We start from the raw sequence: 13167 nt of genomic DNA, 5'->3' as shown, positions 1-13167 counted from the left end.
TACAAGGAACTATTAACAGAACAAAGACCACAATTCATTGGAAAAGAAAACAGACGAAGACGAAGCAGATTCCCACAACAAGAAATAGAAATAACAGATAGGCAAATGAGAACGGCCATAAAAGCAATCAAAAATAAGAAAGCACCGCGACCTGGAGGCATCTTACCTGAGCTTATAAAATACGGATCACAAAAATTACACCGGATGATACAATGGATATTTCAGAAAGCCATAAATGGAGAACAGCTCCCAAAGGAATGGACGGCGGCATATATGACATCTATATTTAAGAAAGGAGATAGAAAACGATGCGAAAACTACAGAGGAATAAGCGTAATATCATCAATAGGAAGATTATATGGGAAGATACTCCGAGAAAAGATAGAGCAAGCGATAAAAGGCAAAATCGGGGAGGATCAGGCAGGCTTCACGGCAGGAAGATCATGCATAGACCACATATACACACTGGAACAACTGTTGGAAAAGAAAAAAGCTAAAAATAGAGATATACACTTGGCATTTGTGGACCTGAGAAAGCTTCAAAAGCTCTGTATAAAGAAAATAAAGTGTCCATTAAACTGGGAACAAGAATCATAGGAGACTTCACCACAACAAAAGGGCTCCTGCAGGGTTGTTCCACATCTCCAACCCTATTTAAAATATACTTAGAGAAAGCCTTGACTACATGGAAAAGAAAATGCGAAGGCATGGGAGTACCGGTACGGAACGAATACCTATATACCTTAAGTTTTGCAGACGATCAAGTAGTGATTGCACAAGACCAAGACGACCTCAGCTACATGATGAAGAACCTACAAGAAGAATATACCAAGGCTGGCCTAGATATTAACCTCGCGAAAACAGAGTACCTATCTGAGGTACCTAAGTGAAGAAGACATAGAAGATCTACAGATTGATGACAACGTAACAATCAAAGAAAAGGATAAATTTAAATAGGTCCTTGGGGTTTATAATCACGAAAAAGGCAATAACAGAGGAAGAAATTACACAAAGATTAGGACAAACAAGAACAGCAATCCCACAACTTAACTTAGTATGGTGGGATAGACACCTAAATATGAAGACAAAAACGCAGATTTATAAAACATTAGTGCGAAGTATTATGACATATGGGGCTGAAAATTGGATCATAAACAAGAAAAACAGCAGTAAGATAGTAGCAACAGAGATGAGATGCGTGCGAAGATGCTGCAGAGTAACAAGAATGGATAGAAGTAATGACGAAATAAAGCAAAGAACATCAATAGAAACAGACATACTAACATATATAGAACAAAAAAGACTAAAGTGGTATGGACGTGTAAGAAGAACTAGCGACAGCAGATGGATAAAGAGAATATCCGAATGGAGCCCCATAGGAAGGAGGAAAAGAGGACGACCCCGAAAATCCTGGAGGAACGAAGTAGACGACGCCATGAGTAAGAGAGGACTAAACGATGGAGAATGGAACAACAGAGAGAGATGGAAACGGTTGAGCGAGGGAAGGCAGTGAATACTGTAGAATCCCTAAATATATATATATATATATATATATATATATATATATATATATATATATATATATATATATATATAAAAGTAGTCCAAAATTTTTTGACTAGTTTGGAAAAAATATATGTAAATACTTTTTTCTTTTTGGGTGTGGTAGTCAATAAAAACAAAGCTTTGCTAAGGCTTACTATTTATTCTGAATCCAAGCTTTCGGTGGTTTTTTGCCACCTTTATCAAGGTCTACAGAGAAAATTACTATGTTGTAACAATTTGAATGGTGCCAAAAAAGGCTATAAAAAACTATAAAAAACTTACCCGAATGTAAGATTCGTGGCAGAAACAACAACGTTAAATAACATGATAATACTGAAGTTGCAACTAAACTTAAAAAATTACTGTTAAAAAAACATTTTAAAATTACTAAATACGTTAAAAGTTAAAAACAAAATGAATGACGACATGTTAAAAACAGTCGTCGCTGCAGGCTTGATTTCAGTCACATTTCACGAGCAGAAAGAGAACGTGGGTGGACAATTATTGTTTAAATAGTTAGGAGAAAATACAAAAAACAACTTTGAAATTAACGTCTCACAAAATACTGTTTATGAATTTTGAGTACTACCAACTGTATTACCAACTTAAAAATAAGCGAGAAGTTAAAAATGTTATTTATAACATAAGCAATCGAAAGAAAATAGTATTTAGTAAATAGGTTTAGAAAAAATAATAACTCAAACAAAACAAAACTAAATTAGTAACTGAAGTTTGATCACAAATATTCAATTAATACTGAAATTTTAAAAAAAGGAAAGAAACAAAGAAAACTCTGAGATGCAAAATAGCTCAGTCAAAAGTCAATATAAAATTGTAAATTTTGCTAAGAGTCTGGATCTCAGATCTCTTATTAAGATTGTTATTATCACTCTTGCTGATATGTACCATCTCTAAGAAAGTTCTCTTAAATTTATTTTTCTCTCTGGCTAATATTTTTACATTGTTGAAATCTATCTTATGGTCTAGATCGATAGTATGCTCTGCCAAAGCCATCGAGCAAAAAGACAAAAGAGGGAATCTAATCGTTATGAAAAGGCGACCAAAAAAGTGGCCTCTGATGGCGGACATATCCGGAAATGCGAATGCGCCAAATTTAAATTTTCCGACACTTATGAACAGTAGCTATAAAATAGTTTTCAGAATGTATCTTAGACGAGAAAATTTTAATTAAATATTAACGATAACAGTCTAAAATGTAAAACAATTGTTAAAAAACTTCAATATAAATAAGATTTCATGTGACAGTTGAGACAAATAATAACATAACCCAACTAAATTTGATTTCTTAAACAAGGAAAGACTCTCTTTCCTTGTTTAATTTGGCCTCTCAAGATGGCACTTCCCGTCTAACAATATTTTTGCCCCCACTACCTTTACATTCCCTCTTTTGTCTTTTTGCTCGATGGCCAAAGCACAAGTAGGTTTGTTTAATCTACAATCACTCTTATGAGAAATAATACGGCTAGACAGATTCCTTCCAGTTTCACCAATGTACGTGGATGGACATTCAGTACATTGAATGCAATAAACAACATCTGTAGTCTCTGGAGTGGTTAGGGGTTGTTTTATTTTGCTATACAGCTGACGTATGGTTTTGATGTTCTTGTTAGCTATTTTGATATTCTTAAAGTCTTTAAAAATCTTAGTGAGTTCAACGGTTAGTTTTGGAATATATGGAAGGGCATAAAAATACACACTTCTTGAAGCTGAATTATTTTGTGCTGAGGGCACTGATTGTGACATAGTAAGTCTGTTGTTTCTATTAACAAAGGGAACATTAAAAATTAATTTATTAATCAGTCATAGAGGATATGAATTTTCAACAAAAATATTACGTAAGAGGTTGAGATCATCTTGGAGATAATCCGGATGAGATAACCTTTTGACACGTTCTTTCATCGCTAGGACTAAATTAGTTTTTAGTGAGAGTGGTAGCTTATGAATCTATTGCTACATATGGGTTTTCTATACCATTGTGTTTTCACAACATTATCACATCTATGCAATCTCATGTCAAGGAAAGGCAAAGATCCCTCCCGCTCCTCCTCGCACGTGAATTGCAAGTGTGGGTTTTGTTGGTTGAACACATTTAACGTAGAATGTATGGAGTCTGCAGGTAGTGCCAAGATTAAGTCATCCACATATCTCTTTATGGACTGTATTTCAAAACTGATTTGTTGCAAACAATCTTCAATCAAGTCATCTAAGACATAATTGCACAGTATTGGTGAAATAGTGGAACCCATTGGAGTACCAAAGACTTGTTTGTAGTAACAGTCATTAAAAATAAACACATTAGAGTCAAAAACAAAAGAAATGAGTTTTTTGATATTAGCTAAGTTAAGGGTTGTGTGCATTGATATGTCATCCCAGTGTTTCTCAACGCTAACCAATATTGTGTGTAATGGTAAATTAGTGAACAGAGACACTACATCAAAACTAACGAGCTTATAGTTAGTGGGTAATTTTAAGTTATTAATAAAAGAACTGAAACTGAAAGAGTCCTGAATGCAAAACTTATTGTTATTATTGTCTGTTTCTGTGAGAATATTAGTTAAAAAACTTGCTATGGGGCCATTAGGTGTACCTATTGAGGACACTATTGGTCTCATAGACAGAGTAGGTTTATGAATTTTTGGGAGAGCATAAAATCTAGGAGCAATTGCATTGTAAATTTTCAAAGTTTTACCAACTGATTGATCTATTTGATTCTCCTTTACCAAATCAGAAACTAGTTTATTAGCCTTTTGTTGCATAGTACACACGGGATTGTTGTTCAACTTTTTATAATATTTAGTGTCGGTGAGTAAGTCTTCACATTTTTGTATATAGTCCCTAGTGTACATTGCTACAGTGACATTGCCTTTGTCGCTCTGGACAATCTTAATCTCAGGGTGATGTTTCAAAAAAGTTTTGCATTTGATATAATATTTATTTAAGAAATGGTCTTTTTCATCTTTGTTGAGAAAATTAGTAATTATATTAGTGCATTTGGACCTTAGAATGTCCTTATCGACATTCTCAATTGGTCTTAAAATGTTTTCGATGTCTGCCATATATATATGATCTGATCATATATATATATATATATATATATATATATATATATATATATATATATATATATATATATATATATATATATATATATATATGATCAGATTTCAGTAGTATAAACACATATAAGGTGTTTATTTAAAAAAAATGTAAATAACTTTTGACAGAATATGTCAAAGAGAGTGATATTTTTGACAGAATAATAATAAAACTAACATAATTTTCCTATAGAAAAGAAAAACCTAAAAAATGTATGACTTAAGGATAAGAGCAACTGTTTTTATTTATTTTATTTTTAGGTATTATTTCCGCTTAAAAATATTTGTTTGAAAGGTATAATATAATCTTTAAAATAATTATCAAAACGATAAAAACATATTATTATTAGTTTTATTTTTGTCGTGTTTTTATTTTTAATTTACCTAATTAAAATCATTTCCTCTATATAAACATTATTGGTTATCTCTTATATAAAATTGTTTTTTTTTATTTATTGATAACTGATAAATTATCGCATATTTATGTCACTTGATGAAACTTTTCGTTGCTGCCATCAAAAATATAGAAACTTATTAAAAAATTATTTATTCAATCTACTACTTGGTTTAGACACTTCCCATTAGAAATAATCCCATTACAAATAAAATAAATAAATATCCTTTTAGATTTCCTATAAAGTTACAAATATCTTTCGGAATTTACAATAAATATTCTGGTTGTGTTCCTGTTCTTGCTCCTGCGGCACCTATTATTTTTTTTTTATTTATTTACGCTGCAACCACAAGGGTTATTAGCGACCTAAAAAATATAATACAGGTAAAGGTAGAAAAAATTACAATAATTGATACAGTTCTGAGTCTTTAAGATAACTTATTGTGTTTTTTAATATTCATGTTTTTTCCTAAGACTTGTGATGGAACAGACATGAAGTCAACAGTGATATTATTATTCTTTAGAGGAATTATTTACCGATGAGTCGGAATCTTCTTCCGATAATGAAGTTTTCACTGTAGAGAGTAAACCTATGTGTTTGCCAAGTTTTCGTATTAATTTGGTGCTTATGGTTTTCATTCTTTTGTCGATGTAGTATGAATGTAATTCCGTTAGAAACTTTATAAGTACATAAGAGTCTTCTGAGTACAATTTTGTTACGCTGATTATGTCTTTTGATCCTTGTATATTTTCGAATAGATCCACTACTTGATCGAAGCTTAACAATTGCTTTTCCCTTTCTACATATTCTCTAACTGGTTCCAATAATGTTTGGAGATTTGGTATATCATTTCTTAAGTTTTTGTCATCAGTTTTGGTTTTTTTCTTTAATTGAAGCTTAGGTTTTTCAAAGTTTTCTTCGGAGGGTAGCGTGATTGCATCTTCTAGGGTTCTTTTTCCGGTTGCTTTGTTCGAAGTTACTTGGGGTTCGTAAGAATTCAAATGTGTATTTTTATTTGGAGGTAAGTGTTGACTTGTTTCGGGTAAGGTTGATTTATGTTTTTGGGTATTAGAGGATGACTCAGACGATGTAGGTGTTGCGATTGTAGTGTTAACTGAAGAAGTGGTCAAATGTATGGATGTATTTTGTAGTGAGCACTGTTGGGTTTGGTTTATTGATAAATTTGGGATTGCTACTCTTTGTAATGTGGTTTGAGAAGACGTAGTAAGTGTGGAGGGAGTGGTATTTGAGATTGCGGGAGTATTTTGTAGATTATCTTGTTGAGTATGATTTATTGATGAATTTTGTCTTATTTCTGTTTGCATTGCACTATCATTGTGAGGATGGTTAGAAGGTGAAATATTTGGACAATTAGCTGCCTGGTGTCCAGTTAATTTGCATTTGAAACAATTTTCGTTTTGAGCTATAAATATGCGGTATGATGTTTGTTCCAACTCGATAATAAAAGATTCAGGTAGTACAAAGTTGTCTGGAAAAGGTGAAACGAAAATTTGTCTTCGGAAGCTTAGAATATGACTAAAGGCAGGATTGGTTGCTCCTATCCGTAGATATGATATGTCTGAGAGAGGATTTAAACCTAGTTTTATTAATTCGTCCATTATTATGTTAGAAGGTATGCTTGGACATACATTGGACAGAATTAAGTGGACTGATGGAGTTATTAATCTTCTCGCTTCTAGTATATTTCCATTTACTATTATTTTCTTTGTTTCTGCTATGAATTTATCTACTAGGTTTTTGGATGATAGATATATGCATATTCTACCGTTTGATATACGGGATGCGAAAATTATATTTTTCGGTTCTATATGCTGACTCAATCCTTCAAGATAGTCATTAATTGTACAATTCTCTAGAGTGTTAAACAAAATAGCTTGATCTCTGCTTGGGATTAATGTACTACGTGGTTGACTAACTGCTTTTGAGTATGATGCATTTTGTGGTAGCTGATTGGAAGATGACATCTTTTAAATAGATTTTAAAATCCGACTAAAACCGGTGATGTTTTACAGCTTTCGTTGTGATACCAGTTCATGTAACTTGGATAATACTTATAACTGATTGCAGTTGTTTACTTAAATATATAAATCCAAATAGATGAAAAAAGTATATTTTATCTACTCACGATTCCAATAGTCAGTATACAAATCACTTTCACTTTTATACTTAATTACTTTTCTTAAGTTATTAAACCACTATAAAATTAACTTCTTTGCGAGCTATTTTAGATTAGACTCGAACATGATTTTGATTTTAATATAATTCACTATTTACATGTTCAGAACTGAAGAAATAATCGTTTAAATATTTAAATTTTTAAGATTTATTATACATATATTAATTCATAATTTGTAATAATTACTAAGGTCTAATTTTTGATTTTATTTTGATTCCTGCATTTTATAAAGAGTATATAAATGAAAGTTTTTTACATAAAGTAGGGTTGTTTTTATTATTTTTATTAATATTAAGGAATAAAACAAACCACTTTAAAGCAAGAATTGTAACCAAATTAGAAGATGACTGGGCACTCTCAGAGGCAGCAAAACATTTTAACATAAGCAGAACCACAGTTTTTCTATTAATAAAAAATGGAGGGAACAAGAAACTCTCGCAGGAAAGTGAGGGTCTGGAATACCAAAACTATACTAAATTTAGATATGTAAAAATAAAATTAATATTTTGTAATATCGCCATCAGCATTGATAACAGCTTGTAGTCTTCGGCCCATCTGCGTGAAAGGAAATTGTTTTCTTCGAAGAGCTTTTGCCAAACCTGTTTATACCGTGCCACAGCTCTTACGCCGATACAACTGTTTTACATAGTATTATTTTAAATTTAATAAAACACATTTTACTTAACTAATTAACAGTATTATTTTTACAATTCTTGTAAAATTATGTCATCCGAAATTCTTTTAAAATTGTTGCTAAGCAAAATATTTGTCAGGTTCAAAAAAATTTCCAAATTATAATTATCTTAAATATAAACAGTAAATTTGTTAGTGATAAGTTATATAATTGTTTTATTTCCTCTTACAAAAACAGAGGTCATGTCACCGGGTATATAAGAATGCCTATGGTCGATAAAATTTTGTAGTTGATTCTCGTATCTTTAACGAACTCACGATAAACAAAAATGAAGTTCATCTATTTCTTATTTTCTCTTGTCGCTTTGACGGCACTCGTGTACGCCAACGATCAAGAAGTAACCGTCGAAAACATCGCACCATCATTGCTTGAAACAGAAGAAGTTTTGAATGCTAGAGCCTATTTACCTAGAGGTAACTTTTTTATTTAAATAGTTAATATTTTGTAATATAAAATAGAAAATAGACGCTAGGTTTTTTGTGGGATATATTTTTTTAGACTTTAATTGAAAGTGACATTTGGATTTATGTTGTCTGTTATATTCAAAGTTGCAGCAGTCTTTCTCTTCTTTCTAACTTTGCTTTCGTCAGTTCGAAACAGATTTGCGGATGTCTACTCTGAATAACCGAGCTCGTAGAGACTTCTTGCATTCCATGTGCCTATTCTCATGATTAATTGTACTGTTCTTCTTTTATTTTGTCCCAGGAATTTTGCTGCATATCGCCCTGTGTGCTTATCTTCTCATGCTGAATCTTGGTGTCCGAGAACCTAGACCAGTATGCATTTTCTTATCATATGTCAGTATAAATGAAATAGGGAATATAAATGGGGCGGTTTCCCGTTGCTTTCAGCATCCCAGTATCATAACTCTTTAAGCTACTCTAGTTATGCTGTGGTAGTCCAGTTTCAAGCCAATCCAGGATCATTTCCTCTGCGCCTTGAACTAGTACTGCTGATGGCTACTGCCTTTCATCAGGGATTGAGAGGAAAAAGGTAACTAGATTTTGGAAGGAAAATGATGGGATATCTTTTCTCATCGTCTCATTGGGACAATCAGAAGTTAAGGGTAAAGCAAAGCTCGCGTGAACAGAGTCTCTTCCCTAGAGTAGACCCATTCTCTACTGGGATCGTAGAAAAGTGTTTACCCACTAACCGTATAGCAGGCTGGTAGTCTCTATATATTTTACCGCACTGTCATTATCTAAGGAATAGCATTTTAAAAATGCATGTGTCTTCTTCGACGATCTCTTTTTCTGCTACTGCTATTTCCGTGACGTAATTTTCATCAATATTTGACAAAATCTAGCTTTAGAGCAACATGTAACATTTTTTGACATTGCTTCTACCCTCTATTTTGTTTTAGATTTTAAGCAGTAAGCTCGTATTTTCCCGCACATTATGTCATATATACTGTGATTTCTTTTCTTTTATTGTTCTTGCAACTTCTTTTTTCAAGAATTAAAGGAGTCAAATCTTCTAATTACCTCTCGATTTCTGTTCACAATATAGAGCCCTGAATACTTTTTACTTATTTAGTTAATCAGTTCCTAATATTAGGGTTTCACTAATATTGTTGTTTTTCTTCTCCTCCTTCGGCACTACAGCCCAAATTTAGCCTTGGCCTCCTTTATTTTTTGCCTCCACCATTGCTTGTCTGTGGCTAATCTTCTCCATACACGAACTCCTAAAAGGACTTGTGCATCGCTGTTTACTGTGCATTCCCAGCGTTTTCTTGACTTTCCAAGCGGTCTCTTTCCTTGAATTCTAGCATTCAGTGCACTTTTTGGTAGCCTATATTCTCCCATTCTTATCACATGTCAGGCTCATTGCAATCTTTGTATTCTAATGAAGTCTGACAGTGGTGCTTCCTTATAAAGTTGATAAAGCTCGTTGTTACATCGACTTCTGAAGATTCCGTTTTCCCTCACAGGTCCCAGTATTCTCCTCAGTACTTTCTTGCTATTAGTCGAATTAAGGTTTGATAGATTTTCATCTTTGTATTTCGGTGGACATTTTTAGATCGAAATATATGGAAGAGGCCAAAATGAGCTCTGTTTGCCTGCGTTATTCTCTTCCGTATATACGGCATATATTTCTACTCCCAGGTATGTAAACTTTCCAACCGTTCAATGTCATCTTCATGTATAATGTTTTGTGGGACTATATTTCTTCTGGCCTGTATCATTATTCTTGTTTTTTCTGTGTGAAATTCCAGACCTAGCCTTTTTGTTTGCGTTTTTAACTCTGCGTATGTTTCCTGTGCTTCTGTTGATGTTCTATCTGGAAGAAATTCATACAAAAGCTTAAAAAAAACTGGTCCAGAATTCTATTCGTTTTTGTGGCTATTTATATTTATTTATATCGTGTCGATAAACAGGAAAGCATTGACACCTATTTATTTTACTACTATTGTTGTTGAAACTAAACGAATTATTTATGAACTATTATTTATGAATGTATTTAACACGCTATTATACGGTGTAGAAACCTGGACTTTCAAGCAGAACAATATAAAAAAATTGAAAGTTTCGAGATGTGGTGCTACCGTCGAATGCTGAAGATAAGTTGGGTTGAAAGAGTCACACATTTTGAAGTAATGCGAAGGATAAGAGAAGACCCAGAAATTTTGTCAACGATCAAACGAAGAAAACTCGAATATTTGGGTCACGTGATGAGAGGACATAAATACGCATTACTTCAAAATATAATGCAAGGAAAAATAGAAGGAAAACGGAATCCAGGCCGTAGAAGAATGTCATGGCTGCGTAATTTAAGAGAGTGGTTTGTATGTTGAACTAATGAACTCTTTAGGTCAGCTGTAAACAAGGTCAGGATAGCCTTGATGATTTCCAATCTCCGATAGAAGTGGCACAAGAAGAAGAAGATTTATGGACTTCGTCTGCAGGTGAATGTTTTCCTAAGTTGTCTCGTTCTGAAACCTGTTTAAAATAGCTTAATACTTTAATACTCTTCCAGTTTAAATCATAATGTTTTTCTATTATTCTTTTTCTTGTTTTAGTTGTAAAGTAAATCTTTGCCTTTTAAAGCACGTGGTCTAAGAGATTTATTTATTAAGAGCGGTTTCAACATCCTATCTGCTGATGTATTGCTACAAAGTATGTAATAAAGTTACTCGATCTTTACTTGCGTTATGTCCACTTGCAGTTTTTTCATCCTTTGCGATGTAAGTACGGTTATGCATTTTTTCCCAATATAGTCCCGTATTATCAGCGTTAAATACTTGATCGGCAAAATAGTCCCCATCTTAAATAATTTTCGCTGGCCCATGTGGAAATATTTTTGCTGCTGCTTTTTCTCCTGTAGCACTCTCTCCGGCGACCTTGATAATATGAAATGCATTTCTTTTTATAAATCCAATTAGCCATCCTTTGCTAGCTAAAAATTTTTTACCAGCTTGGGAATGGAAGTTGGTGGCTCTGACTGTTTCAATGACTCATAAAACTAAAGAACTTTTTATTGAATTAAATAACCACTTACAGGAATTCTTCTTTGAATTAGTTCCTCAATTCAAAATGCGATAACTCTTTCTGTTCTTTCTAATAATATATCCCTTATGTAAGATGAAAATTTGAAGTTTAATTTTGTACCAGAAATTATAGAATTTCTTCTAGCAACTTTTTCTTATTGCTCTTACAGTTGACTCGCCTAAATTAAAATGTTTTCCAATTGCCATAGATCCGTCTCCGTTTCCTAAGGATCTAAACTTGAAATTTTCGTTTCCAACGAAATTTATTGTCCTTGACTTTTTTTTCTCCATTGGGCCAAATAAAATATTAAAAAAGAAATAAAAAAAATTAGAGTTACGACATTGAGATGGCAAAAACCTCTTCTAATGAAAAATAAAAATTTACAACACTCACTTGAAATCTTTCAATCCGAAAACCGTGCTGCTTATTATACTGCAACTTGGTATCAGCAAAATTTTAACCAACTTATAAAACGAAACACCGCTAAGAGAAAAATTGGTTTAAAACAATAACAGTAACATTATACCTTTCAATGAGAAACTCGCGATGATGTAATAGGGACATCATGTAACAAGGGAATCCCCGAATTGCAAAGGCTCACTTTACTGACATCTGGATGTGAATAGTTAATATTTATTTATAATAGTTAATGATAGAAATTTTTGGATGAATTTTTTTTTTGACAACGATTTCCAAGTTGTAAATAGAAACTACAAATCAAAACAACATATAATTTCTACTACAATTTAGGTTGGTTTATTGGCATATATAAAATATTCAATTAACAGTGCTGCTATGCTATATTGTCTACTTAAATTTAATTAATTCATCCTTAAATTTCACAATTTTAAAGCATACGTTTAAATTAAGCATTACGTTTTTACAGATTGCTTCAGACCTGTCGAAAGCGACGTAGGAATGGCTTGTATGGCTCTCTTTCGTGTCTGGAGATGGGACATCAAAGCTAAAGCTTGTGTACGTGACAACTACGGAGGCTGCAACCGCACCAAGAACAATTTCTTCTCCTTGGAAAAATGTAACGAAGTTGCTAAACCAGTTTGTGAAAATCTAACCGAAGCACAACTCGCTTTGGCCCACTAAGATTTAGACATTTAGTTAAATAAAAATTTTAAAATTGTAATTGGTTTTTTTTATTAATTTTTTTTTATTTAAATTAATGTGTCTCGGCTGCAATGACCATTGACACAAACAATATTGTGTACAATAATTACAATAAGCACATGTAACTAATTGCTACAGTTAATCTATAAGCTTAGAACCTATGACTAAATAATTTATAATATAAGTAAAGTACATGGAAAACAAGGGGTCATATTCGTAAAGACTTGATCGGGTGAGATTAAAACGTCTTTGATATTAGACTTAAGTTTATGTTGCACTCTGTGTTTTGCGTACCGGAGACACTCAATCAGGATGTGTTTCACAATTAATACACTTGAGCAGATTTGGCAATTGGGCTTCGGCTTGGACTTTGAAGCATTTCTAAATTCTTTGATATATATTTTGAAATTTCCTTGTATATGTATTAAATTGAAATCCCCTCATATATGCATTATAATAACGAAGAATGTTTTCCATGTTTCTTAGTGCGTATCTTTCAAGTTAAAACCCAAATAATATTTCGTTTTTTTCACGTCGCCAAGTCGATAATAAATCATTTTATTGTTAGTTTATGTCACAGGCGCAAAGTCTTCGATATTTTTTCTTTGAT

General features: G+C 32.6%; 2 protein-coding genes across 2 annotated transcripts in view; one reads left to right on the top strand and one right to left on the bottom strand.

Annotated features, from left to right (window-relative positions):
• The window catches only part of LOC140440117 (uncharacterized), a 352003-nt gene that overhangs the window by 32826 nt on the left and 306010 nt on the right, over positions 1-13167 (bottom strand). The gene's annotated exons all lie outside the window — the stretch shown is intronic.
• LOC140440116 (uncharacterized) lies at positions 8157-12576 on the top strand. Its single transcript, XM_072530401.1, has 2 exons — positions 8157-8360; positions 12322-12576. The coding sequence occupies exons 1-2, from the start codon at positions 8216-8218 to the stop codon at positions 12534-12536; spliced, it is 360 nt and encodes a 119-aa protein (XP_072386502.1). The 5' UTR covers positions 8157-8215; the 3' UTR covers positions 12537-12576.

The sequence above is a fragment of the Diabrotica undecimpunctata genome, chromosome 4, assembly GCF_040954645.1.
Source record: "Diabrotica undecimpunctata isolate CICGRU chromosome 4, icDiaUnde3, whole genome shotgun sequence".
In the NCBI taxonomy this organism is placed as follows: domain Eukaryota; kingdom Metazoa; phylum Arthropoda; class Insecta; order Coleoptera; family Chrysomelidae; genus Diabrotica; species Diabrotica undecimpunctata.
The sequence above is the reverse complement of the archived record's forward strand: the minus strand, read 5'-3'. Positions and strand labels throughout refer to the sequence as shown.